The sequence below is a fragment of the Parus major genome, chromosome 1 (assembly GCF_001522545.3).
Source record: "Parus major isolate Abel chromosome 1, Parus_major1.1, whole genome shotgun sequence".
NCBI classification, from domain to species: Eukaryota; Metazoa; Chordata; class Aves; order Passeriformes; family Paridae; genus Parus; species Parus major.
The window spans coordinates 108,979,785-109,006,844 of NC_031768.1; the positions used below are offsets into that span (position 1 = coordinate 108,979,785).

The 27,060-nt window shown below is 50.8% G+C and overlaps 1 protein-coding gene across 2 annotated transcripts in view; it reads right to left on the reverse strand.

The window, feature by feature from the left end:
• Nucleotides 1-27,060, reverse strand: part of IGSF3 (immunoglobulin superfamily member 3) — a 93,390-nt gene that overhangs the window by 16,975 nt on the left and 49,355 nt on the right. Inside the window, exons 3-6 of one of the 2 annotated variants that reach the window (XM_015639754.3) lie at nucleotides 15,409-15,819; nucleotides 14,199-14,588; nucleotides 12,176-12,577; nucleotides 8,295-8,699 (exon numbers count right to left, since the gene is read on the reverse strand). In XM_015639754.3, coding sequence (XP_015495240.1) covers nucleotides 8,295-8,699; nucleotides 12,176-12,577; nucleotides 14,199-14,588; nucleotides 15,409-15,819 — 1,608 coding nt within the window. The remainder of the gene's footprint in view (nucleotides 1-8,294; nucleotides 8,700-12,175; nucleotides 12,578-14,198; nucleotides 14,589-15,408; nucleotides 15,820-27,060) is intronic. The other variant, XM_015639768.3, reaches the window with a different exon arrangement.

A 27,060-nucleotide genomic window follows, 5' to 3' on the forward strand; every position in this document is an offset into this window, starting at 1 on the left:
TCAACTCCTCGTCAGAAAGATTTCAAACAAAGGCGCGCTCCGTCAATTAGGGAAAAAAAGTAATTAAATGCACCCGAAGAGCAAGTTGTAACACACACAGCAGCACCACACACCAACTCCCATGCCATGCTGAAGGCTGGATTTCCTGAGGTAATTTTTCCCCCACAATAAAACTTGAGAGTTTTGTGCAGTTGCACGCTCAGAGCACAACTGCACCCTGTAGCGCATGGCTGACTTTCGCACACGCTGTGTTTGACTTGGGCATTTTCGGCAGCTCCTGCTGAAAAACTGAGTGCTGGGCAGACAGAGATGAGCTGCTTAGGGTGGTGTGAAATGTGATTTTCTTGCCATCCAGAGAGCAAGCTCTCCAGACAGACCTCAGGCAGGCACAGATCTTTGGGATACTGCACATACCAGCCCTCTGCCAATGTCAGGTGCAATGCAAAGAGAAGTCCCCTGCGAGCTGAACCCATCCAAGCACTAACTCACTCCACTGACCTTTAACTGCTCCTTTCCACTGGGCTTGCTTACTGCAGGGGTATTAATCTGCAGGACCTGTGCCAGCACAAGGAATGGGACAGGATCATGCAGCCAGCAGCCCACAGGGGGGATGAGGATCTCCTCCTTCTGTGCAAAGTGCCAGATCAGCTCCACCTGCACACTCTGCACACTCATGGATGATGCTGCTTCCATAGCTAGTGAGTACAACTACTGCTGGGAGAACAACCAAGTGAAATGAGCCATCTGTCATTTCTTAAGGAATTGTGCTCTTGAACTTCTTAAGGAATGAGGACATATTTCAGCATAATGGGCTACAGATCTATCATCATCTGCACTCCCTGCTTCTTGGTTAATTGGGACGAGGAAAACTATAGTAATTTTGTTTAGCAGCATCCCAAATGCCTATTTAAGAAAGTAAGATGGCCTTGAGAGAACACTTTTATGTATACATACATATATTAAAATAAAAGACCCCGAGGCACAGGTTCAGCATGTTTGGAGCCAGTTTGCTGTAAGGAAGCAGATATCTCAGGTTCAGCGAACCCAGGAATTCAGTCTTTGACCAATGTCAGAACTTGCAGTTCCTCCTGCCAGGAGAAGCATTCCTCAGGATACAGAACACAGAACAATGGTGCAGGTCGCATGCACAGGGATGGACTGCCAAAGGTGCTGCTTGGGCATATGGGGAGGGACCCCTGGGCTGGGCTCTGCTCTGACTGGAGGGCTGAGAATGCAACAAGAGAAATATTGTGCTGCTGCAGCACTGAGCCTGCTGGCCCCAAGGCCACTCACCTCATAGAGGGCTGGGGCTCCATGCAGAGACTGGGACAGAAGAGTCGTCAACACCTGGCTGCAAAGCTGCTCATCACCAGTCTCCCACTCCCTCAAGGGCTTTTGAACTCTGCTTTTGAAATCTTCAAGGACAGGAGGAGGTACAAAGCTTTGGAGCTGGACACCATCTAAGTACTGCTCACTGCAGAGTATTTTAGTCCAAGGAGAGCAAAGAGGGAATCGATGAGAAGCTGAAGTGTGGGGAGAGAGAGAAGCTGTTCAAGACATCAAAGAAGGTGCATGTGCACAGACTGCAAACAGGCTGACACCATGGTTTTGTATATCCATGCTGCAAACAGGAGTGTGGAAAACCTCTCAGGAGGTATCAAAGAGAGAAAGCAAAGAGTACTTTGAAATGGAAGTGAAAAATTGGACCTAAAAAGTAACCATGGAGAGAGCTAATTTGAAGAGAGCAACATATCCTGGATATGGCCCAGGTCTCCTGGCATTGTCAGTCTTGTCAGGGGGCTAAAAAGAAAGACTGCCTGCACTAAGATCAGTGGGCACACACAGAGCAGGCTGAGTCAGGTTAAGGTCCCACGAGGTGCAAGGATGCATTCCCACGCTCTTCACCCTTGTAAAATGCATCCAAGATGCTTCATCCATTTAAAGTTCAACTTCTTAGGTCATGCCCCTGGGTGCATTTTCCAGGCTGGAGTCCCAAGAGAAACCCTGAACATAATTGACTGCAATCAGCTCAACACACCTGGCTCTTACAGAAGGCTCTCCCAGGCAAACCTGTAGAGGAGCCAAGCAGCACCCCTCCCAGAAGGAAAACCAAATGCAAAGAGAGGTGAATCACAGCTTTTCCCACAAGGCCAGTGTCATCATCCCTATTACAGCATCAGGAATGCAGCAGGAGCTCCCTCCCCTGCTGCTTACACCCAGGAGGACAGGGATATTTGGAGGAGGGAGTGATGGCTAAGTGTGGAGAAGAAGCACCACCAGGTGCTGGCCTGAGATAAATAATTGTGCCAAGGAAGTGACAGCAAGTCTAAGCTGAGAATCTGTCCCAGAGGACCTGGCAAGTGTGGCAACAGAGCCCCCCAAGCAAATGGGCAGGAGTAGGAGACTACCTGGGTACAAGGTAGGAGAATCAACCCTACCTCTGCTATCTGCAGAGGAGAAAGGGCTCCAGCTGGGCCACTAATGCAGGTATGTGTAAGGGGACAGCTCTGGGTTGTGCAGCACTGAGCCCCTTCATTTCATGTGCTCAGTGTGCCAGAAGGAAGGAGCAGCAGCTCTGAGGAAGAGCAGCAGGTCTTTCCCCTCTGGCAGTGAAGGGACAGGAGCAGGTCCCCGAGCACACAGGGAAGAGGAGACTGCTCTGTGCCACAGACACTGCTGCTGCTGCTGAGAACAGCCTCCTCTGTTCCGAGAAATTCTGGAACTCCTTCATCACTCAAGCAGGAGTACAACCATTTGCCAGATGGAGCAGGCAGCTGTAAAGCAGGGAAGAAGTGCTGTTCTACAGAGCAGAACCACTCTAGGATCAAGCAAGCAGCAAACTTCAGTTTCCAGACTTCACTTCTGTAAGGAAGTTTCCAGCTCATTAACTTTCCTTGCTTAACTTTATTGCTGGATGCTGCCAGAAGCAAGAAGTGTCAGGTTGAAGCAGAGACTCTGTGGCCTTTCAAAACACTTGTTTGAGCCTCCACTCAAGAGTCTGGTCAGTATCCCACTGGCCACCTGTTGTAGAAAACGCATCTTTCACATCTATCCATGAGAAGATTCCTTAAACACTGAAATCACTAAGAATGACTAAGATGAGATGGAATAAAAGCATTAACAGTAATATCTGAGATAAGAAAAGTTTCTCAGTATACTCCACAAAGGTCTTTGTAATTAATTACTTGAAAATCAGTGCTCCTCTCCCAGCATTAAGTGTGCTATACAGCAGCCTCTTTTTCCAGTTCTCCTTTGCCTTGTGCCCTCCTCATCTTCCAAGCAGCCTCAGTCTGCAGTCACAACCATCCACTGCTTGGCTGCTTAGTGAGCCTTCAGAGTGAAGAAGGAGCATGAGATTGAATGGTCTCTCTGTGGCTGCCATGGATGGGCTTGGACAAAGAGGTAAGAGTCCTTCATTCACCACTCTTTAGGTTTCTCTGACCATCACTAGCCCAGCACAGCCACTCTCTGCTTTCCTGTGGAGAACAGAAAAGCATCAGAGAGCTCTGCACCCACCTGAATGCAGGGCTTCAGGGACAGCACAGCTCAGGCTCGCCCCACTCCTAAAGTCAGGTTCAGAAAGAAGCCACCTCCAGCTCCTCCAAGGCCAGCTGCATGAGCCTCCACCCTCCCCCCCTTCATGATGGTTTCAAGTTAACAGCTCCTAATAAACCAAACTTTAAGAAGCAGCCCCTGGAGAGCCTCTGGAAGCTAATTAATGCTCTAATGAAGAGCATGACTGCCTTGTTTGCTCGATGGCTCCCAGGTCAATCAATCTGCTGTAGACCGGCTTGCAAAAAAGCAGTGAGGAGCTCAGCACCCCTGGTGTCTGCTCAGTTATCATCCCCTGCCATCCCTCCTCCCATGTTCATTACTGTCAAAAACCCAGCAGCATGAGGACAGATTTATAGAGGCGACTGCAGCTTCTCCCTGAGCGCCCGATCCAGAATTAGTCATGAACAGGACAAGGGACAACGCAAGGATGGAGGTGTGGGGAGCTGCATGGTGAGGTGCATGAGTATGAAAGGGGTGAGAAGGTGCTCTGAGGGTGGGGGTGTTATGTGAAAGCCCTGCTTTCTTATTCTGCTGTTGCCAGACACACTCTCCAGCACTGAGACCCCAGGACTTTGCCAAATCACCCCCTCATTTCTGCTATGGGGGAATGGTAAGTGCACTAACACACACAATGGCAATGACAATTTAATAGACCAGCACAAATCTGCTCCAAGCCTCCTTGCCAAAAGAGAGAGCACTCCACAGACACCCAAGCATGCCCAGATTGCAGCACAGCCCCTGTTGTGCACTGTCTGCTGCCCTTGTCTGAGTCCTGCAGACCACACGGACACGCACTGCTCCCAGACAGCACCTGCTGTCTCAGCGCTCCATCCCTGGACACCTGGCAGGGAGAAGCAAGATCCAAGGAGGAGATGGGAACAGAGCCTGCCTGACAGCCCTTGGGTCTTTCCCTTGGCCTGTCTGAACCTATCGACCACCTTCCTCAGGCAGGAGCAGAGCCCAAGCTCTGTTTCCCCTCCATGCAGTGCGAGGAAGGGGGCAGGGAACAGTGAGGTCAGTTGGCATCTCAGCGTGAACACAGAGCTCAGCCTGAATCCAAACGCTTCCAGGCTCACTTGGATTCAAAAGGAACCACCTGCTTCCCCTAAAACCCAAGAAAGCTCCAATTGCCAGGGAGTGACCTGGCAGTAATGTCCTCTCCTAGGACAGGACACAGCTAATCCTGATGGATCTCTCACACTGGCTCACTAATCCTTGCATGCTGGAAGATCTCCACCTGGAAAGGGGCAAAGCAAAGGGCAAAGAAATGTCTCTAGGTGGGAAAATGGTGGTGAACCCTCAGGGGAAAGGGATGACGGCCTTGGGGATGAAAGAGCCACGTTTTCAGAAGCAGGACACATACTGCAGCAGAAGGGGAGCCCCAAACACAAAAGAAATCTCCACTCCTGCACTTGGGGCTCTCTTCCAGCTTGGGCTGCACTACTGTGCACGGTCTCCTGCCAGCTTTGGTTTCAGGGAAGCAGCTGGTGTGAACTGACATGTATTCTTCCCCTCCTGCTGCAACATGAGCTCCCTGCCAGCTTTGGTTTCAGGGAAGCAGCTGGTGTGAACTGACATGTATTCTTCCCCTCCTGCTGCAACATGAGCTCACCAAGAAAGAAACAACAGGCATTTTGAGAGATGGAAGTAGAAAGGAGAGCACTGCATTATGGGGAAATGAAATAGTCTACATGGTCTGGTCCCCAGTCATGTCTAACACCAGCCTGGATTTCTGCCCCAGCCTACAGAAGTTAAAATTCAGCAGTGGCCCTAAAGCAGAGCAGGTCTCTCCAAAGCACTCATGAGCTTTCAACCCAAGGTGTGCAGGCTTGCAGGGCACTGAGGAGCAGGCCAGGAAAGGGAGCTTCGGATCCCAGTGCTACTGCTGGTGAACTTACACGATACCTTAATTCTCTATAACCTCTCACACATACAGTCAGCACCCTTTATAAGGAATTTCCTCACACTGCCAGCCTTTAGAACAGCTTCACGCCCAAGAGATCAGGAATGCCACTCTCAAAGGCCAAATCTGGCTCAGATGCCACAAAGGAGACTTGTGCCATCCCGCCTGGAGGCCTTGTACTCAGAGCTGGGTTAATGCTGCCACTGCCTGCCTTTCTTGCTCCCTCCTTCAGCCCCTACATGTTTCATTTCTCAAAATACGCCCATTTCTTGTGGGAGTAGGAAAGGACTGGATGTTTCAAATGCTGGCATTCCCTCAGCATTACCTGATAGCCACAAGGTAGCCGTATGTGAAACGCCTTTGTAGCCACGTTAACACATGCAACTCAAAACCAGCACTGCCACCTCTGCAACTAGCACTCAGCACAGATGACATCTAGAAACACCACCCTGCTGCAGAGTGCCAAGGAGAGGCAGCCTGAGTGCTGAAACAGCAAACCAACACACCAGGAGAAGCTCTAGCACCCTACTCCTCAGGCCTGTGGGATTTCACAAAGCAAGGAGGCTGCCACTAATTTACCTTTCTTTCCTCAACACACTTCAAAGGTTGATGTATACTGATTTCCATGTCTGCACCTGGAACCTGTCAAATAGAAAGGTCACCCAAACAGGGAGCAGGGTTTGAGAGGGAACCAGAATCCCCACATTAACTTACTGTCTGGAAACATGTGCTGGCTCCACTTGCCAAAAGACCTCCAGACAACCCCCTTTATGGTGTCCCTTAGTGGACTGGTAGTGGAGATAGGTCACCCCCAGCATATGGGTCAAGGCAGACACCCATGGCTAATGGAAAAGGAAAAGCTAGGACTGAGACACCAAACAGCAACCTGAAGTCATCTCAGATTAAGGTGACTATTGTAGAACAGAGGTAGACAGACAGTGCTCTCAGCTGTTTAGTCATTTGGGGGTCCTGAATTACCCTTTTTGGAGAAGCCCTGGATATTTATCTGAAAACCAGCATCCACTTCATCAGCACAGGTTTGATTGGGAGGGCTCTAGGACATTCGTTCAGAAGTCTCTGGGGAAGGAGTCTCCCATATCATCCTGGATCCTCTCTGGAGATCATCGAGCCAAAGACCCAGCAGTGACACAATACAACCTTCTGCCACCTGCAAAACCAGAGAACTCCCTAGTCTGACTGCCAACTTTTAATTCATGGAGAACATCAACCACCTGCCCCCAGGGGCTGCCTGGGACACAGTAAAAAAACACAGAGAGGGTGCATCCATGGTGCTGGGAGAGCTCTGAGGAGTCCCTCTTCTCTTTCATCCCCGCTTGTGAGCCATAAAGCCTCAAACATTATGCAGGGCTCATTGAACTGACAGCTAAGATTTATTTTGTAGTCATTTGCTGAGCAGCTGGGAGTCAGGGAGAGGTAAAAACCATGGAGACCTGGACAACTTGTTCTGTTAAGGCATCACTTGAGGGTTACTGCTCCAGCAAAGAACAACAGGCTGCCAGAGCATGGTTTAACTGAGCTGCCTGCCACCCCGAGCTGTGACACGCTGGAAGCTGCTACCAAAGATTTCTCTTTCCCTCTCTGTCTCACACACAGATAGGCATGCAGAGACCTGTGAAGAAGCATGTTACTCCAGGGACCACATCCATTCAACACTGTTTCCTAGGGAAGTAAGCTAAAATGATGAACATCACCAACTCGACCTTGCAAGCAGTAAAACATGTATTACAAGGCAGCATAATCAAGATAAATGGAGAAGATTAACCTGGAGATGAGGGCAAGGGAGAGAGAGGGAAGAAAAATGGAGAGCTCATGAGGTGGCTGGAGCTCACAGCATCCCCTGAGTTGTCTTAAGACAGGGTTGGGGAAGGTGGGGGGAGTATAAAGAGGGATAATGACGGGAAAAACACAAAACCCAATCAGGAGCGAACCTAGGGAGCAGTCCTTCTGCACAGGAACACGAAAGGAGGACTAACATGCAGCAAGGACCTCAGCCAGTACTTCTGAAGGTGTTAAAACTCCAAACACCAACTCCATTCCTAAGGCCAAGACAGCAATACACCATTCAGCTCAGCAACAGCTCACAGCTACCGTGGCCATGTGTCTTTGCATTTTCATGCACAACAGGGACACCAACAAAATATCAGTGACAAGGCCTATAGAAGGCCCCTCACTCTCTCCAGAGGCTGCAGAGACAGAACCTTGTGGGTTTTCTGACTGCCCCTGCCACACAACAGGTGCCTGTTGCTTATCTGTTGCACACTCAGTGTGGGCACCTGTGGCTGTCGAGACTTTCAGCTAAAAGGGCTCAATTTCTGGTGAGGATGAAAATCAGGCTCTTTGATCACCATCTGTTTTTGAAGGTGCCTCCAGCAGAATGAGAAATGCACCCAGTTATTAGACCAGAGCTGCAGCCCCCTGTGTATGGTGCACGTGCAGCTTTGGTGGGAGCACATCTCTCTCTTTGATCCTGTTTGCCCCGTTCTTCTCCTCTTTTTTCAGAGTCTGCCCTGATAAATGGAGGTAGCAACCCTGGAAACCATCTCTGTCTCACAGGAACACTCCAGAGACTGGACTGAGCTCAGCCACCTCACCTCCCAGAAGAAAACCCCAGGAATAGCATACAAGAGGGCAAAGAGAGGACCCACTTCCCCAGAGGTGGATAAAGGAGCTCCAACATAATGACAGTCGAAGAGCTGAGCCAGCTACAAGTGAGAAACATCAGTCACTGCCAGAAGAGCAGTCTTAACTCAGGGGACTCCAACTCTACAGCACCAGCACATCCCCCCGACCCCCTCCACACACCCTTGGCACTCACCTGGCCGCAGGACCCTGATTTCCAGCAGGTTGGAGGTCCTGTCCGCCAGCCTGGTCCAGCTGCTGTTGTAGTTCTTCCTCCACAGCTCAGCCACGCACTGGTACTTGCCGGCCTCGGTGTCGCTGGCCCTGCTGATGCTCAGGCGCACGTTGTTGCTGGACTCGGCCTTCTCGATGGCGGTGCGGGTGCGGAACCCCGCGGCCCGGTCGCCCCACTGGACCCCGCCGTCGCGCGTGAAGGTGACCAGGTCGTGGAACTCGGTGCTGCCCGCCGGCTGGAAGCGCCACGTCACCGACACCGGCACCCACGACGGGTAGTGGGGCTTGATGATGCACTGCAGGTCGAAGGACTCGTTGTAGGTCACCCCCGGCGTGCGGGAGATGGCTGTGACGGCAAACCCGGCCTCTGTGGGGAGAGAGGAGAGGGCTTGGAGACACCTGCCTAAGGAGACCCTGCTGTCAGCATGCAAAAGCCGGAGTGTGGACATCCAGAGGTGTGATCAGCCACCCGAGCTGTGTCAGCTTCTCATTTGCTGTGGCCAAGTGAGGTGAAAAGCAGAGACAAAAACACACAAGCGGTGACTGCCTGAGCAGCAGCGGCTGTGTGAGTGAGCATGGGCTGCAGCCACAGCAGGACTGCCCTTGAGTTCTGCCCAGAAATACAGAGGGTGTGCAGACAGCCCCTGCAGGCTGCCAAAACCCCGTATGGAAATGCAGCAGCACAACAGCAAGGGAGCAGCACCTGGCAGAGCAGCTACTCAGCATCAGCTCCATGAGATTCACATCCACCTCCTGGGCAGGAGGTCCCACCCTGTCCCCCAGCCCCCAACCAGTCTGCATCTGGTTGCTGCAGCTGGAGGAAGAATGAGAAAAGCAAGAAGTACCAGCCTTCAAAACATGCATCATAGAGGTGGCAATGGTTACAAAACCCCAGGATGGAGGCAAACTGAAAGAGAAGCTGGTTGTTCCTCCTCTTCACACAACACAGCTTTTGTTCTCTTCCAGATCAACCCCAGGACAGCTTTACAGAGTTATTCTGGCATGTCTGCCACTCTGCAATTGTCTACCCCCAGCACTCCGGCTAGAAGAGTTGAAGTCAGCGGTCTATTAGTAATTAAAAGATAACATATTCCAGTCAGTCAACTGTAAGCCAGTCAGGCTTATATATTCAGAGTATTTCCATTGCTCATTTGCTCCAAGCTGCAGAGAGAAACACTTTCTTCTCTTCCAATCACTTCTGCCAGCAGACTTAGCAGGGGACTTGTTTTCTTCTGCCAGAAATGCTCCCCTCCTCAGAGGCTCCATGGGGCACCCCACGTGGGCTGACAGTTCTCCCTCTCCCTGCAGCGCTGAGCACCCCAGCTCTCAGCAGAGCTGCCACTGCTTGAGGAGACCCCAGACAGTGCCCAGTCAAAAAAGGAACATCTTCTGGATCAGCATGGGGCTTCAGTGTGCCACTGGCTCGAAAAGATGAGCCAGGAGCTCCCTGCTGGCTGCAGGCAGACCGGGCACAGCATGGAGCCCACCAAATCCACACACTTCCAGCAAGTGTGGCCTCTGCAACCCCACGGCGTCACCGTGCCAGAGCTCCAGGACGTGCAATTCCTGAGAAAACAGGTCAATCTTCAGGATTAAAGCCTCTCACAGCATGTTCAGTGAATGCCCAGGAGGGCAGTGTGAGACCCAGGCTGCCTCCCCTGCAGAGCCGCTGCATCTCAGCCCCACACAGGCCCTCACCTCCAGACCCTGCAGCAGCCCTCCTGCCCCAGTAACTGTGTTACCAGGCCCAGCCCAGAGAAACCCTGGGCCAGAGAAGGCCCTAGAAAACAAACTTAATTTCACCAAGACCAGCTGACTTCATCAAGTTTACTCTCCAATTGGCCTGGGGAAGGACACTTCATGAAGTCATGCAGAAGCCTGGAGTGTTTTCCAGGTCTTCAACTCTGTCAACATGGTCATGGACCTTAGGTTAACAAACAAAAGCCCTTCTTCTTTTGGGACTTGGTACAAAAAGCATAAAAATGGACTGATTTTCTGTAAAACCTCCCTACAAAAATACACAAGCACTCCCTCACCCCCTCCTTCCTTGGCAAGACAGGGACTTAAGTCCATGCCATGCACTCAAGAGCCTCAGAAGTTCAGGAACATCTGGTCTCTTCTGACAGCACATCTCTCTCTTCTGGCTGTTGCTTCTGAAGCACCCTGTGGTTAGATTTATGGGTTTGAACATCATCAGCTAAGGAGTTTCTTACCCTGGCAGGCTGGCAAACAATAAGACCTTAACTTGAAACGTGAATGTCACTAAATTTGCTGCATTTTTTTTAAAACAGCATTTTCTGAAGCCATAAACTTCTCTTGCTCTTTCTTAGCACCCTGAATTTGAGTTTCTCAGGACATTTCAAAAACATTAACCTAACAAAAAAATACCAGATCCAGCAGCAAAACAATACTCAATAGTTTCTCCACGATATGTTTATGAGGTACTTCAGCTTTGCTAGTTAAAGAGACCTGGGGATTTCTTAGGACTAGACAGAACATGCTCAACAGCCGGTGATTGAAGAGCGGAGGAGGAGGGACAACCTTTCCATCTGGAACTGCTGTGCACTTCTGAGCATCTTAAATTTTAACAAGAGTAAAGGTGACACATTTTAAAATCTCAGTGCTTAATCTCAAGACTTTTACAAGTGGCAGAGTAAAGGGAAGGGCTGATACTTGGGACTTGTAGCAGGCCAAATGCTGCTGACCTAATGAGGAAGACACTATTGAAACTAGATGAGAATCTCCCTTTAGTTCTTTACAAAAGAACATCCCTACCTGCTTTTGGAAGCTTTACAGAAAAGATTTCTAACTCCAGACAAAACAGCCTCTGAAATGAGGTCAAAAGTAAAGGACAGGAAAGGAAGAAAAAAGCAAGATTTTCATCAGAATATAATATGACTTTCAAGTCTGGTCTCACACACATCTTGTCAAAGCTTAAGATTAATACTTCAGAGTACCAATAAAAGCCACACAATCCCCACCCTCCTGCCAAAATTCCTATCTCAGCCTTTCAATAGAGCTCCCTGATTGCCTTAGCCTTGGCATTCCAAAAATCAGTGGCCTCATAGAATCAGTCATCCCTTCTTCAGCCTTCTGCAGATCACTTGTGGAACCAGTCCAAGAGAACCAAAGTAACTCACAATCCATGCAAAATGTCAAACTCCCTACCTGCCCTCTCCTGAACTGGTTTTGCTGTGTTTGAACAGAGGAGCCCCTTGGCAGAGCAGAGTACCAGCTGCAATGATCCCAGGTACTGGTTTACTTTGGTCATGGACAACATGGTGCTTCTGGGCCAGCAGTTCAGTGCCTCCCTGCAGGGGCAGCGAAGACCATTCCTGACTTATGCTTTCTGTCAGAGATGCTCACCATTTCTGCTTTTTGGGCCAACAGATGCTCAGCATTTTGCACTCCTGACCTGGTGTGGGCAGAGGTAGCGCTTACCCAGGGCAGGCAAGGAGGCTTCGATGTCCATGGGTGCCAATGGAGCATCATCGCTGCACTGACCAAAACCCAGCTCCAGTACCGGCAGGACGCACCACGGGACTGGCAGCCTCTCTCCTCTGAAGGGCACTGGAAGCCCTATCCCTCTCCTCAGCCACTCCCTGCTTTGCTCCTGCCACAGCCACCCCTCACACTTTGCCTCCACGCACAACGGCGTACGCAGGCATTTTGCACCAGCCCACGAGGAGCCGTGGGCAGGCTGCTGGGGGTGCCTCCATTTTGCTGGCAAGCAAAGGCAGGAGCGCTGAGAACAGCCTCAGAGATTTGCAGGTGACCTTCTGCGGGACGGCCAGGCACTTGGGGGACCGTGGCCCCAGGGCCCCCCATGCCTCAAGTACTCACCCAGAGCAGTGATGGACACCAGGGTGCTTGTGTGCCGCTCCCCAACCATCTGCCACTCCCCATCCAGTGTCCGTGTCCACTCGGCCACCCGGCACTCATAGTGGCCCTCGTCGGCCTTGACGCTGTTGAAGATCTCCAGGGTGAAGGAGCCGGGCCGGACCTGCTCCACCTGGATGCCCCCGTAGCTGCTGCGCTCCGCGTAGGCGGGGCCGGGGTGCAGGGTGCCCTCCCGGTCCAGACGCACGATTTCGCTGCGCCGGTTCAGCTTGTCCAGCAGCTGCCAGCTGACCGAGAGGCGGCTCTGGGGCCCCAGGCCCGAGCGCACGTTGCAGCCAAAGCGCAGGCTCTCTCCCTCCAAGACACTGCTGGCGTTGTTGATTATCTCCAAGGAGATGCTGGTCTCTAAGGAGAGAAACGCACACACACAGGGGAGATGATACACACTCGCCACTGCTCGGGCTGCAAGAAGGACGCTGCCGGCCAGAGACGCTTTCCACCAGGTGCAGGAAACTGCCCACGCATTTGGGTCCAGGCACGTCTTAACCTCATGCGTGACCACATCCAAAAACAGCTGGTGGGCAGCGAGCTGCTCCTGGTGACTTGCACACTCCAGGCAGGTGTAGACCAAAGCTGGGAGAAATCTCTGCCTACGGCTCAGGAGACATTGCCGTGTCTTCTGGTCACAGGTCCGGGATGGGATCTTGGCAAAACTTGAGGGAATTTCTGTTGCTACAGTATGCACTGTGTGCAACTGGCTCTGCCAAACAAAAAATAGCTTCCAGCTCCCTGTGGAATTTTCAATTCACGTCATCCTGATCACCATCTTGCCACATCCACTCCTACCAACACCTTTTGGGAGAAGCTCTCCCAAATTCCCGCTGCTAGTGACACTATAGGTAGCTATCACTGTTTGGTAACGTTCAAAAAAAAAAATCTGTTATCTTGAGCTTCCCAGAGGTGTAAGGCTTTGTGGCTGGTTTTTCAGAGATACTGAGTGCTGGTAACTCCTGCTGCCTTCCATCAGAGTTAAGGACACCTAGCACCCTTAAAATCATCACATTTGTTCCTACAGCTGGTGATTTATCAAAGGCAAGAATCAAATCTGTCTGAAAGTTGCCTGGGTCTAGAAACAATACATTTTCAACATTTGTCCAATGCAAGATTTCTAGCTAGAGTGATTTTCAAAGCCAAACAAATGAGACCAAATATTGGTAGGAGAGAAAAGAAATAGAATTTCTTTTGGAGAAATGAGGACGGAAAAAAAAAGCTAGAGGAAAGGACCGCATTTCCCTACAAATCTAGTATACAGGAGGCCAATATAGCACAAAATCCTCTCGCAGCTGGGCAACCCATGCATGGTTCACCATGCCATGGCTACCAGAGTTTCAGAGAGCAAAACAAGGAATGAGTCAGTGGAATCTCTCCTCTCAACCTGTTATTTCTGTATTTACCATGTTTATCTGACCAATATAAAAGACATTCAAGGCAAGTCTCCAGCTGTTTTCACCAGAGCTGGCTGACACACAGTGACCAGGACAGAGCTCCATGCTGAAGAACACTGGAGCTCAAGGAGCACACCTGGTTTCTTTCAGTACAGCTGTCTTGCAAGACAGCTGAATCACCATCACATAATAGCCTGCAGGAACCTAGCATAAACCAAGGCCAAGCTGAGCACTTTACAGGGCACCCAGCTGCCTGCAGAGCAAGGCCAGGAGAGAGATGTGAGGAGCAAGTCAGAGGCTGTCACACATACCTTCAGCTCAAGAACGGAACTGCCAGCTTGGTGTCATTACCAAGGTGGGGAGATGACTCCCCACCCATGAATCTGACACACATCCCTCCTTTTCACCCTCTTCCCAACAACAAAAATACATCTTGCCAGCTGGGATTCCAAGCCCAAACAGCAGGTGAACTCTTACCCTCCCTCTCTCGTACTGCTGCTGTCTGGGCACATCACATCTTTCCCAGCTACCTGCCCAGCACAGCAATGCCCCCAGGAGGGGATGGGCACACCCCTACTTACTGAGAGGCATGACAGTGATGGGGATGTTCTTTGGCCGCTTGCTCTCCTTGTCGATGAAGTCTCCCGTGACGGTTTTCTCCCTCTCGGTCACCCGGCAGTTGTACTTGCCGCTGTCCTCCAGGCGCAGGCGGTAGATCTTCAGCACAAAAACGTTGTCGCTTTCTTTGGCCACCTTGAGCTGGCCCAGGGCCTCGCGCTGGGCAAACTCATTGTTGAGCACCGGCACAGCGTTGGGTCCCAGGCTGGCGATGAGGGAGCTGTTGAAGGCCCAGGAGATGGAGAAGTAGCGGTCGGGGACGTTCTGCGCCTCCAGGATGCACCGGAACTCCACCGGCTCCCCCACGATGTACATCCGCTTCTCCGTCTCCAGCCGGACACTGAACTCCTTGTCTGGGGACACACAGACCGACCCGTGTCAGGATGGCAAAGCCCACCAGGAGAGCCAGCACACCTCATGTTCACAACACCTCAGTGCTCACACCTTGCTGCTCCCTGCATAGCCAATATCCCTCAGACAAGCACATCCAGAGGTGTAAAGGTTAGGGACTTGCTTTTGCTGTGGGAGATCAGATGGGCTGTGCTGCCAGAGAAGCACCTTCTTGCCCATCAAGCACAGAGCTAGCAAAGGCTTCCCCAGTCACATCCCCTTCCTCCAGCTAGCAGCTCCAATGTGACACCAGCATGCAGTACCACTGTGAAATATGACCTGGAGCCTAGTCCTACTCTCCCTGCTTAGGCAGAGTCAAGAGGCAGAACCTTTGGGGATATCAAGAGCTCATCTGGTTTTTATATCCTTAGCAGGAGCCTGTGCTGGGGGCTAGGAGAAGAATTTTGACTTGTAAATGGACCTCGTGCAATGCAAAAGCGCTTGCTGAAGTTTTCAGTTCTATTCCCTGCTGTATCACTCTTACCAAAATCCTCATTGTCTGTGCTAGCACCAAGTGCTTAAGATGTATGTTTTAGCTTCTGTTCCAGCCCCAGATCCCTGACCACATCAAGAGACAGGGCCTGCCACCCAAGCTCCCTTGCTGCCCTTTGCTGACACTTCCCTTGGCTGCAGGCAGTGCCCTCCTTTGCCGTGTCTCAGGCCCCCAAGTGAGACAGATGGCAAAGCAGGGAGCCAAACCCCAGCCACCTAACAAGGCACAGCCCCACTTCCCATCTCCTCCCGCTGCCCAGCCAAGGGAGAAAAGGCAGAGGGGACACTGACCAGTGGCTTGCACGTTGACGACGGCGCCCTGGGAGCGCTTGCGGGTCATGGCATACCAAGAATCGTCCGGGTCCTGGATCCACTCTGCTGCCTCGCAGTAAAACTCGCCCTGGTCTGACGGGTGGAGGTTGTAGATGGTGAGCTTGGAGGTGGTCTCCCCAACTTTGTCCAGGCGCACGTCCCCTGTGGCCTGTCGCTGGGCGTAGGCGCTGCCGGCGCGCAGGACGAAGTCGCGGCTGAGGGAGATGATCTCGACGGGCGCCTCGCTGCCTCGCTGCCGGTACCAGGCGATGGAGACGTGGCTGTGCTGGGCTGTGCTCTTGGACACCTCGCACTTCAGCTCCAGGGAGTCGTGCTCCACCTTGTTCAGCGTCTGCGGGACCGCTGTCACCCGCAGCGAGTCCGGGATCACTGCAGCAGAGCAGGACAGAAACAGCCCAGAGTTAGCAATGCCAAAATGCTGAGTGTGAAGCTCTCTTAAAAGAGAGCTGGGGGAGAAGTGTCTTTTTACAGTTGCAATTAAACATTAAGTATTAGTGAGGCTGTGTTAACTCACATTTAGCCCCTAAGATGAGGAGACTTGTCCCCAAAACCCTTGGCTGGGAAAGACCATGACCTGCAGCACAAACTCCAAGTGTGGTGCCTAAATTTTTGCTCAGTGGGCCCCAGCAACTGAACAAGGTTTTCCGTCATGCTGCAGAGCAGCACAGTTTAATGTATCCATTTTCCATCAAGGTTTTGTCATGAGGAGCCTCTCCTCCATCATGTGCCCCCCAGCATCTTCCGTGACCTCCCTCTTGCCCGCATCCTTCAGCCACTCCTTAGCCCTGGCATGGTCCTCACCCCTCCTCAGTCACTGCTGGGGCCAAGCCAAACATATTCAGTTCCTTTAATCTTCCCTCATAAAAAAGTCAGGAGAGCCAATTCCCTTCTCCTTTGTTTATATCGTTTCATCTTCTAATGACCCCCTCAGGCCAAAGGAAGGGGTTTCTGCATTCAGAGGGAACTGGCTCCTCTAAGGGCAGCAGTACAATTGCATCCTCACCAGCGCTCACTCCCAGCACACGCCAAGGCACTTGGCAGTAAAACTGCTGCCTTTCTGGTTGATTAACTAAAAGAAAGGAAGTATAGCTGCTAAAATCAGGATGAAAACCCAAAACTGCAGTCCCCCCAACCTTGCTTGGATTTAGCAAGAGGTTCTACCACCAGAAGATAAGACTTTTTAATAAAGAAAGCCTTTCTAGACTTTGCTGTCTCAAGACACAAGAATGTAAACCTTCTCCCCAGCTCTGCAGACAAGGCAGTGTTAGTGAGCCTGTTAATGCCCACGGTTTTGCCACATACCAGTGGAATATAATTAACATCTCTCAGTTTGGTTTCATTGACAGCACTGGATGGTTTGACAAAATTAGATGAGCTGCCAGAAGCTGCATCTGTTTCATTCAGGCACTGTTACAGAGAGCAATGAGATGCAGTGAAATCAACCACTGGGATTATTTACATCAGAAAAGTCAAAATCAGAAGAGGGCAAATCAAAAAAGGAGCAAGTTGGGAGTGAATGAGAGGGAAATCTTCCCACATCCAGTATGGGTGGGAGCATTTTCTTTTACCACACATTCACCACCCAGGTTACTGCCTGACAGGAAAAGCACCTTGTAAGGCTGCTTACATTGCAGGTCATTGTCTCTGTCCTTGTGACCACCACATCTTCTACTGCCTCCCTTCTCCTCATCTCTCTCACTGGAACCCCCATCCCCTGCTCACTGGCAATAGTTTCTGGCCAGGATCCTTCTTACCTCACCTTTCCCCTTAGCCCTGACTCCCAAACACTGGTGACAGCAGAAACTAACCTTGCCAGTTCATGCTGCCTGCACAACAAGCTTTAAACTTTAAATTTCAAACCTTACTGAGTAATTCTCACACTGATCCACAGCTCCTTTCTCTTTGCCCTCCAGCCATGGGCTCTTACAACTTCTCTTATGTTATTTAAATACATTAAGCCTGATCGTCTTGCTGGAGTGACTTTCCGGCAGAGATACTGTGAATGCAGAGCCTCACATTTTATGGGGTGAAAGCAGGTACCTGTGAAGGAAATGTGCCTGTCCTCTCTCCCCACATCTGAGAGCCCTGTGTGCCCCCCAGCCCTGCTCCGCAGCACAGCTGCTCTCTGGGTAAGCACAGGGAGCTGCTGACCCCAGGAGCCTGTCTGGCTTTGCAGGACAAGCCAAGGTCACACTCCAAGAGGGGACAGGCACCTGGCTTGCCAGACGTGGAGCTGCCCACTTCCAAGGTGTAATGCTGGGAAGCCTGTCTGAAGGCTGGGTCTCAGGCAAACACTTGCCACACCATTCCCTGGGCAGGTTGAAGGCTGGCACAGACATCATTTTGCCACCTGGAGCCATGACTTTGTATTTCCAGGTCATAACCCAGCTGGAGGGCTAGCATCCTGTATCCCACATAGGCAAGTTTTTGCAAAGTGCACTCCTGGAGAAAAATCAGGAGGTGTCGGCATGTGGTTAGCGCAGTAATTTAACTGTGGTAACACCTGACACACTGTGCTGCATTCCTCCTGCTACTTTACTTAAAAAAGCCAACTAAGATCCTCCTGGTTAGAGGAACTGGTAAGACCTTTTGGGCTGCACACAGCCTTCAGGCTGTTGTCTTATGTCAGCATGGCAGGGACATATATTCACTCAGTGCCACCTTCCCAACCAGGAGGACTTGAGACCTGTTTGATAAATGAAAGCCCAGTTTTTCAAGGAGCAGATGATCAGGGAGGAACAAGCCCAGAGGTGGCTGGGACAGCAGGGAGGCTCTGTGCTTCACACCATCACTCTCATGCTTGGCCAGCGATGCACAAACAGCTGTTTTATTTACACTGCAAGACGTGCCTCAGGTACTGTGTGCAGTGAGGGGGGAAGTTGGCAGGAGAACAGAAAATGCTATTCCCAGTGCACAGACCCCACTGGCCTGCACCAACAGAGGGTGACTGAGAGGGGACCTCATCAATACATGCAAGTGTCTGAAAAGGCAGGTGTCAAGAGGGTGCAGCCAGGTGGTGCTGAAGAGAATCTTGAGGAAAAACTTTTCTGTGAGGATGACAAGAGCACTGAAACAAGCTGCCCAGAGAGGCTGTGGAGGATCCTTCTCTGGAGATACTCAAAAGCCTTCTGGACACAATCCTGAGTAATGAGCTTTGGGAGGATCCTGCTCAAGCAGGGAGATTGGACTAGGTAACTTTCAGGGGTCCCTTCCAATCTCAGCCATTCTGTGACTCGGTGTAACAGGAGAGCTGCAGGAATGGCTTAGCCCGCCAGGCTGAAGTCACAGAGAAAAAGGGAAGCAGGGAACACCGCCAAGCTGCTCACCAGGGCAGGACAGGGCATGCAGGATGTGCATTCTCAGAAGAGAAGTTCCTCCCAAGGCAGTCACCCTGCTCAGGCTTCACAGACATCAGTTTGCATATCAGGATATGAGTGAGGCTTTGCAGAGTGCTCACCTGGGAGCCCTGGCTCTGCTGCCAGCCCGCCCACACTCATCCTGCAGCCACCTGCCGCGGGAAGCACCAGGACTTCTGGGGACACTCTGCAAGCTGAGCCTCACTTGAAAGCAAGGACAAGCTTAGATGAGAGTCACATCCCTGCAGGAAAGGGAGCAGAGCCACACCTGACTCAGAGCCAAGTGGGATGCTGCAGGACACATTAGTTTGCTCTTTCTTTCTCACCCAGCTCCTGCCTGTTTCTCTTCTCAATGTGCCATCCAGGCAGCTTTTTTTGCACTTCCCCCTGCACCCAGCCTTGCTTCCTCCTTGTCCCCAAACACAGGTCTATCCCTGCAGCTGTCATGACCCTCTGCAAGCATCAGTAGAACTGCCTTCTCACCAGCATCAAGGTTAGGTTTGGCAGCAAGCAGCTGGACAAGGAGAGGAATGATTGAAAAGCAATTCCTGGGCACAAACCTACTGTGCTATCATCCCTGAGCCAGTCACAGCTGACAGCTTTGAGCTTGTACTTACATCGCTTAAGAGCAAGGAATACAGCACCTCCTGTGAATCCCCAAGCCACAGGTCACTGCAGAGAGCACTGGATGGGCTGCTGAGCACAGGGTGCTCACAACCACCACCAGGTTTTGAAAGCTCCTGAAATATTAAATATAATTATTTCCACTAGAGGGTGTCAGGGACCCAGCCAGGGAGAGTCCCAGGGCCCAGCTGCCTGGACCAGGGCTCAGAGCTGCTGCCCACTGGCCAGGGCAGCCCTCCTCAGGAAGCCTGCACACCCAGCTCCATCAAACCCACCTCAAATGCACACACCTCAGGAGCACACAATCAACGAGAACTCAGTGAGCTAATTACAGCTGATTTCAGGACAAGGAACTGGCTTACAGTCTCCCAGAGAGCAGGCAGGGAGCAGAGACTGGAGTTCCCAGATGTGAACTTGCTGCACACCTCAACACACTTTTCTCCCAGCCCCAGGACAGGCTCCAGGCTTCCAGCAGCTCCCAGTGCCATGCTGAACTCTGCCCACGCACACAAGGATGATCCAGGTGTCTCTCTTTTCCCCAGGCTGGCTCTGGTTCATCCTTGGTTCTCCAAAACCCCAGACACCTCCAAGGGGTAGGCTATGACAGCTTTTATGAGCCAACACAAAGCAGAGCTCTACCAATGTTTTCTCTACTCCCAGGCAAGGCAGCAAACCTGCCTGAGACTCCCTTTCCTTGCTAAACGATGCAGGAGGAGCATCAGGCTGGGAGCCAGAGGCTCTCTAGCTCAAGCTGGTGAAACAATGCTGTGAAAATCACTTAGCACCACAGCAGCCTTACACTTCAGGCTCTTCAGGAGTAAAACAACTTAGACAGGCTACCCAATACAACTGGACCATCTCAGGGCCACTGCAAAACAAGCAAAACTCAGCAATCTCTTCTTCCCTTGGATTTCCTTATAGCTTTTACCCACTGATACATTTTAGAGACACTCTGTGGTGATACCCTGTGTCCCCAGCTGCCTGCTTCATGCCACCTGAACAGAGCCAAGCTTACCAAGTATCAAGTGTGAACTATTTGGGAAGAACAAGTACATGTATTCCCTACTCCTAAGAAGCTATTTCTGGCTAAGACACCCTGCATTTTGCAGGGAATTAGTGCAAAAGTTAAATTTCCACCTGCCCCACAACATCTTGTTGCCCCACAGGGATCACAGCTCAGCACCATTAAACCTTCCAAAGCCCTCCAGGTGTGTGTGCAAGACAGAAACAAGATGTTCAAGGGGAAAAGTGGTGCCAGAGTTATTCTAGTGAACCCAGAGGTGAGCACTGGGAGGCACCTGAATGGCAATGAGGGTGGGGATATGAGGAACACAACTCTTTGTTATTAGTCTGCAAAATCTGCTAACCCTTCTGTGGCCACCCACGCCACCCCAGGCAAGGAGGGAGGGTCTGCCACCAGGGACTCCCCATCGCTACAGGAGCAGCTGGAAAGGACCTGCTGTCTCCCAGCCACTGGAAGCTCTCAGGGATCCACGTTCCTCACATCCCTGGCCCACAGCACTATCGATTCCTATTCCATACAGGATCCAAGTACGTGTGCAGGCGTGCGGCAGGAGGGAGGGAGGGGGTGGTGATAAGGCAGGAGCGATATCTAGATTAGCAGTGTAATCCTCTGGAGCTCTCGTGCCTGGCAATTAGCTGTACATGCTGATCCATACCTGCTGCAGCACACCAGGCACTCCTCCCTGTCAGTCATGAGAGCCTGCAGCAGGGAGGAAACACACGCCGTGTCACGCTGCAAAACCCATGGAGACCCTCAATGTCACCTCTGCAAGTGGGAAAAAATCTGAGCTGATCACGCCACTGGTAGCATCTCTTCAGCTTGTCTTATTTTTTAAGTACCACCTAGAAACTGTCAGGTGGCTGCTGGCAGAGGGAAGCTTTGTTTCTATTGTTGCTGCTTTTAAGTTCCCTCCACTGCCCAAGGTCCTACCTGAGGACCAGAATTTGAGAAGGAAAACCTACCACCCCAAAAGGTATTTTCATTGGGACTGAGGGTGCAGGGTTTCTGTGCAGAACTTCCCCTCTTCTCCTCCTCGCCTACCAACACATAGCCACAGGCTCTGGCTACCACAGGGAAAAACAAGTATTAATAGTCTGGTTGGTTGGGGATTATTTTCCTTCAGCAAAGCCCCATCTGCACTGAAAAATAAGGATAGTTAAAGGCAGATAAAATACTAGTAATTGTTTAACTTAACTAAAAAAGGAGTCATACATTTCTCTGAAATAGTGACTTCCCTTCAAGGTTCTTTAGGCCACACTACTGCTGTGACATAAAGACAAGCAGTCAAAATAAGTTTCATCTTCATGGAAATGTTTAAATCTTATTCTAAATGAGAAGTTTAACAACAAAGTCCAACACAATCCAGAAATGGATAGTGAAGCACTGAACTCACTCTCACTCATATAACTGCAGCATCCTACGGTAAGAGCAGGAAAAAAACCAGAATAAAATAACACATCCCCAGGTTGCATGTTTGCAGCTTTTTTAAAAGGGCAGTTTGCTCCTGATGGAGCTGCTGGCAGAAGACAGGAGGGGAGCTGAAGAGTTAAGTGGGGCGGCATGGCAGTTGTTTCACAGCAGCAGTAATAAATCCTCCCATTACAATGGTATCCTTGTTGGTACATTAACGACTGCCGGGAATGATTATGCCAATAGAAATGCATCCCCCAATGCAACTGGGTGAGTTCAAGCAGCAAGTGAGAAAGGGCACAGGAAAAGAAGCCAAAAAACCAGAAGTAGCTAATGTAGGAGAAAGGGGAGAAGAGAATCCGACAGAAGATGCAAGAAGTGGAAATTAGGTCATCTTTCCGACTCAGGGCCCGAACTTCTCTGTGCCTGCCGTGGGCTCCGCCAGTCACGCGTCCAGCCTACCCATCTGAGGCTGTGGCTCTGCTCCCTCCCCAGCAGTGGCAGAGGATCCATCCCACTGCACAGCCTGCTCCATGTCTCCCTGCCCTGCAAGAGGTGCTTCCCAGACACAGCCACACACCTGAGCTGTGTGAGACCCCTCAGATGTCACAGACAGAAGTCAGCACGCTCACACCAGGCACATGGGACAGCAGTGCTCTCCTGCAGCTTCCCAAGCCCCACACAGACCCACAGGGGTGGGCAGCAGGTACCCCAGGATCCTATCAGAAACCCCCTCCCTGTGCACCCAGGGCACGTGTGCAAGGGCAGCAGATGTGCTCAGCACCAATTCTGGCTCGTCCTTGTTGCACCTGGGGGAGTTGAAGCTTTCTGAACTTCTCACAAGTGCTTCAGCTCCAGGAAAAAGGGCACCTGCTGTCCCCTTTTCTCTTGGGCTTTACTCTGGGGCTTCAGCACTGTTCAGATCATATCTCTGAGTGGATGCTCCTCCAAAAATGCTAGTCCCCTTCCCCTGACTGCTTTGGGTGCAGTGTGGCAGGTGCTGGGAGCACACTCACAGCCCCTGCCCCAACTAAAGCTGCTTTTGGGAACAGCAGAAGCCAGGCTCCTGCTAACAAGCTCCTTCTCCTCTATCCACCCATGTCCCAAAGCATCCCAAGGAGTATCTGGTTATTAGGACAGCTAATTTAGGTGGAAAAGTTCAAGCGACCTCATTAAAATTCTAAAAAAAAAAAAAAAAAAAAAAAAAAGATGAGAAACCAGAAAGGGGTGGTAAAAGGACAAGGCTGCACCCAGCAGTGAGAGTCATCATTTGTTCATTAAGCAAGAATTATCTGGAGCGTCAGCAGAGCGAATCCTGACGACAGCAGCCCAAAGGGCAGAGAAGCTGGGAATGGAGAGGCAGCCAAGAAGTGCCATGAGCTGGGTGTGTGGCAGAGAGCACAGGATTCACCCCTGCTTCCATCTCCCAGCCAGCTCAGGGAGGAAAACCTTTATTCCCTCACACATGCACACTTTTTTTTATTTTATTTTTGCAATCCTGCTCTGAGAGGTAGATGCGCTCTGCAGGGACTGTGCAAATCAGTCTGCAAGTAAAAAATAGGCTTGAGGAGGTGGCAGAGATGACATCCAAAAGGACACGGATGTTTGCTTCTCTGCAACAAGGAAACCTGTGCTTGGTAAAAGGCTGCATGTCCCTTTTTGACTGCCCAGCCCTTGACAGGAGGTGGCTCCTGGACAGGCTCTGTGGTCACAGCACACCCAGACATGGTCCAGGCACACTGTGGCACTGCCCTGCTCAACAGCTCTCCCAAAGGTAATGCTCACGCCCTGGCTCTGCTCTGGGTGATGCTGGCCCTGGGACTTGTCCCTGCCCCAGCTGCTGTGCTCACTGACACATGGCCAGGCTTGCCAGCCCAGCCCAGCCCCACCAAGCACCCCACAGATCCCCCCAAAACAGAGCCTGGGGGAGACACCCAGGGAGGGCAGCAGTGGGCTGCAGACCACCATGTGCCACACCAGCCTCTCTCACCTGTGGGGGCAATAACCCCCAGCAGCAAGCCAAGGTGAGACAGACCACAAATCCCCCCTGTGCCTCCCTCCCTCTCGCCCAGTCTCACCTCTGTGAGGGTTTAGCTCTCCCGCTGATCCCGAGCACCAGCAGCTACCGCAGCTTAAGGCAAGCCTAAGCCACTGCAAACACCAGGGCAGAGCGCATCAGCACGCGACTCTTCCACCCAGGGTTAAGCTGATGTCTTTTACTTAACAGCACTTGTGAGCTAAGAGCAGGGATGTGGGAATTTGCTGTGGCTTAAACCAGCACAGGGCAACCTGCTAAGCCTCAGCCTCCTGGAGCCTGGAGGACAGGCAGGGAAAAGCAGAAAAGGAGCAAACACGGAGCTGACGCGGCCCGGGCTCCTCTGAAGCTGTGCAGGCAATACTGTCTTAATGTTTTACACCTCTGAAGCTGAAGTTAAGAAATGACAGAAATAGGAAGCTTAGAAAATCCTCTTTTCTCCAATTTTTTGAAAAGCCTGATTTCATTCCACCTGGTGCACTTGGGCAGGCAGGCAATACGAACAGCTGAACAGGGAGAGCCGTGTAGTATCATTTCAAAACACATCCCAGGCCACATTCCCCCTGGACTATAATAATGTTTGTGGTGCTTTATAGTCAGGTAAGTCACCCTTCTCAAAAATCAATTTTCAAGGAGGATTCATTCTCCTCTAGCTTGGCTAAACAAGCAACACCAGGAGATAAGAGTGCAAGAGCTGCTTTCAGAGATTAGCGCCCCCGCTTCAGGAGCTCGGCAGAGATCACACAGGAGGTCAAGGTGGGCACGTGAGAGCTGTTTTTCCTTCACTTATTCAATAATGAAGGTTTTGAGACCTGCAAGCACCTTTCTCCCATCTGCCTTTGGGCACCTAACCTGTCCCTAGAGGTGCAAAGCCCACGATCACAGCTTCCAATGTCCCCTTCTGTCCTATGCCTTAGGCTCAGCAGTGATTTATTTTTGCCTCCAGGGCAAGACCACACAGACCAAGGCACACTTGGGAGATGGTTTTTGCAAGCAGAATGTGAGTCTATCCTCTCCAAAACCCACTTTTCTGCTGAACACACAAGAACGGACCATTTCAACCCTCACAAGTAAAGAATACACAGAATCAGGCTTTTTTCTCTATTATTATAGCTACAATTCCTGTTCAGCCCAGGTCTGGGTATTCAGTTCCCAGGGAAAGACTAAGAGGGGACACTGGCATCCTCATGCACAGGCAGGGAAGGAGAGAATCACATCCTTCACAAGCAGATTACTGAGAGACACAGGATAGTTAACAGGTAGATGAGAAGAAGTTTTGAAATCTAAGGCAAAAACCAAACCCATACAAACTAAGACAGTGGAAATCTTTTTTTCATCTGTCAGTCCTGTTTAAAGCATGGAAATTATTTGTAACATATTATACACACATACATCTTCACCAGACAATAACCATCTAGCGAGCCACAAAGTCAGCATGAGCTGGAGGGATTTCTGGAAGCTGGAAGGAAGGGTGGTAGCTCTTTTGCATATTTCCAAGCTACTTTCTTCCAACAAGGTTTTGGCAGGTCAGAACTGTTACTCTGAAGCTGGCACTCTCATGATGAATGAAAGGCACAGTCTGGCTCTTGCAGGATGGAGTCCAAGTTCCCTAGCCACAAGGACCACCTGCTCTTCCCCTTTACTAGAAAACGAGGAAAGCAGAATTAAGATGAATAAAGCAAATTCAGCCAAACAGTTGACAGTCTTCTGCCATCTGCTCGAGGTAAGATAGATGAAACAAGGTAACATCCACTTCTGCAAATCTGGTTTTTTGAGTTTTTCTACTGTACTTCTGCAGTTTGGCCTCACATGGCTACGGTCATCTCTCCTCTCCAGGCTTTGTCTAGTTCAGGTGGTGCTAATTTGAGGGACAGAGGATAAGTAAAAGGGAGGTGAAACCGCCCTGTTTGAAACTTCTGGGCTTTCCAGACTGCAAAAAGTGCAATTGTGTAGCAATGAGCTAGCCTGGAAAAGCTAATGTGGCAAATACAACCGGTTGACATTCTGCATGAGAGTGTCTGGCATCTCTATTGGTATCTTTTAATAGATGAGTTAATTTTTATATGCATTGATCTCAGCAGCACAGACACACCACTGATGGTTACAGTCAGAAGAGAAAGCTCAGTTTTCCAAAACACAGGTAGGTCTCCTAGGGAACAGTGCTCCAAGTTTTCCAGGACACCCCAAATCCTTTGCAGGAGACTGTGGGCATTTAAAAATAACTGTTCAGGAAATAAATCTCTTATTAAAATAAGGAGAAGATGCTTTTGGCACATCTATCATTAACCCAAAGGCACACAATGCATCAAAGCAGTGCATTAAGAAACCCACTCAAAACAGTAAAGAAAATAAGTCGCAAAATAAACTAGTAAATAGGAAGTTCCCCCGATGTCTCCAGTGCAGGATCAATAGCACTGACTCCAGCAGAATTCAGCATTTTATTTATAGGGCCTCCAGCCCTTCTACTGGAAAAGCCTCTGAGTAAGAGCCAAGCTCAGCTGACACACTCCTGTCCCCAGATCCACAGACAGCTCCAGTTTCCCCACCCTGTGCCTGTTTCCCCCTTGCATCTGAGTGCAAAAGTCTCTGCAAGCTGCCAGCTTCCCAGCTGCTGCTCCCTACCCTGCAGGCAAATGGCAAAATGGCCAGCATGAAGCATTTCACTTGGGCTGCTCCCCAGGAATGCCCTGGGCAGAGGTAGGCTTGGAGCTTTAACTGGCTGAGACACACAGAGAGAAACACCTGGGAACAGCAGCAGACACTCTGCTGGCTGCTGTCAGCTCAGCAGATGGAGGAAAGCACAGCACAATGGAAACACCACCAACTCACATCAGCCTGAAATGACTCTGGAGCAGAAGGAGGGAGAGGGAAGCTCTGAGCAGTTACAGGGAGAGGGATGTCTAAATGTCCTGGGCTGCTATGAAAGAAAAATGAGGGAGCAAGACAGAAGGTAATCCTTTTAAGACTGTTGAAAGCCAAGTGTCTTCAGGAGGGGCTTCTCAGCACTGCAAAATTCTTGGACAGGATCTTTTTCCATCTTCACCTTTTGTACCAGCCTCTGGCTGGTGAATGTTCTCAGGCTGACCTCTCCCTACAGATATTTAGGCTTCCAAAGGAGACAGCACCACCTGACAGTGTAGTGTTGGCACCTGTCTCCCACC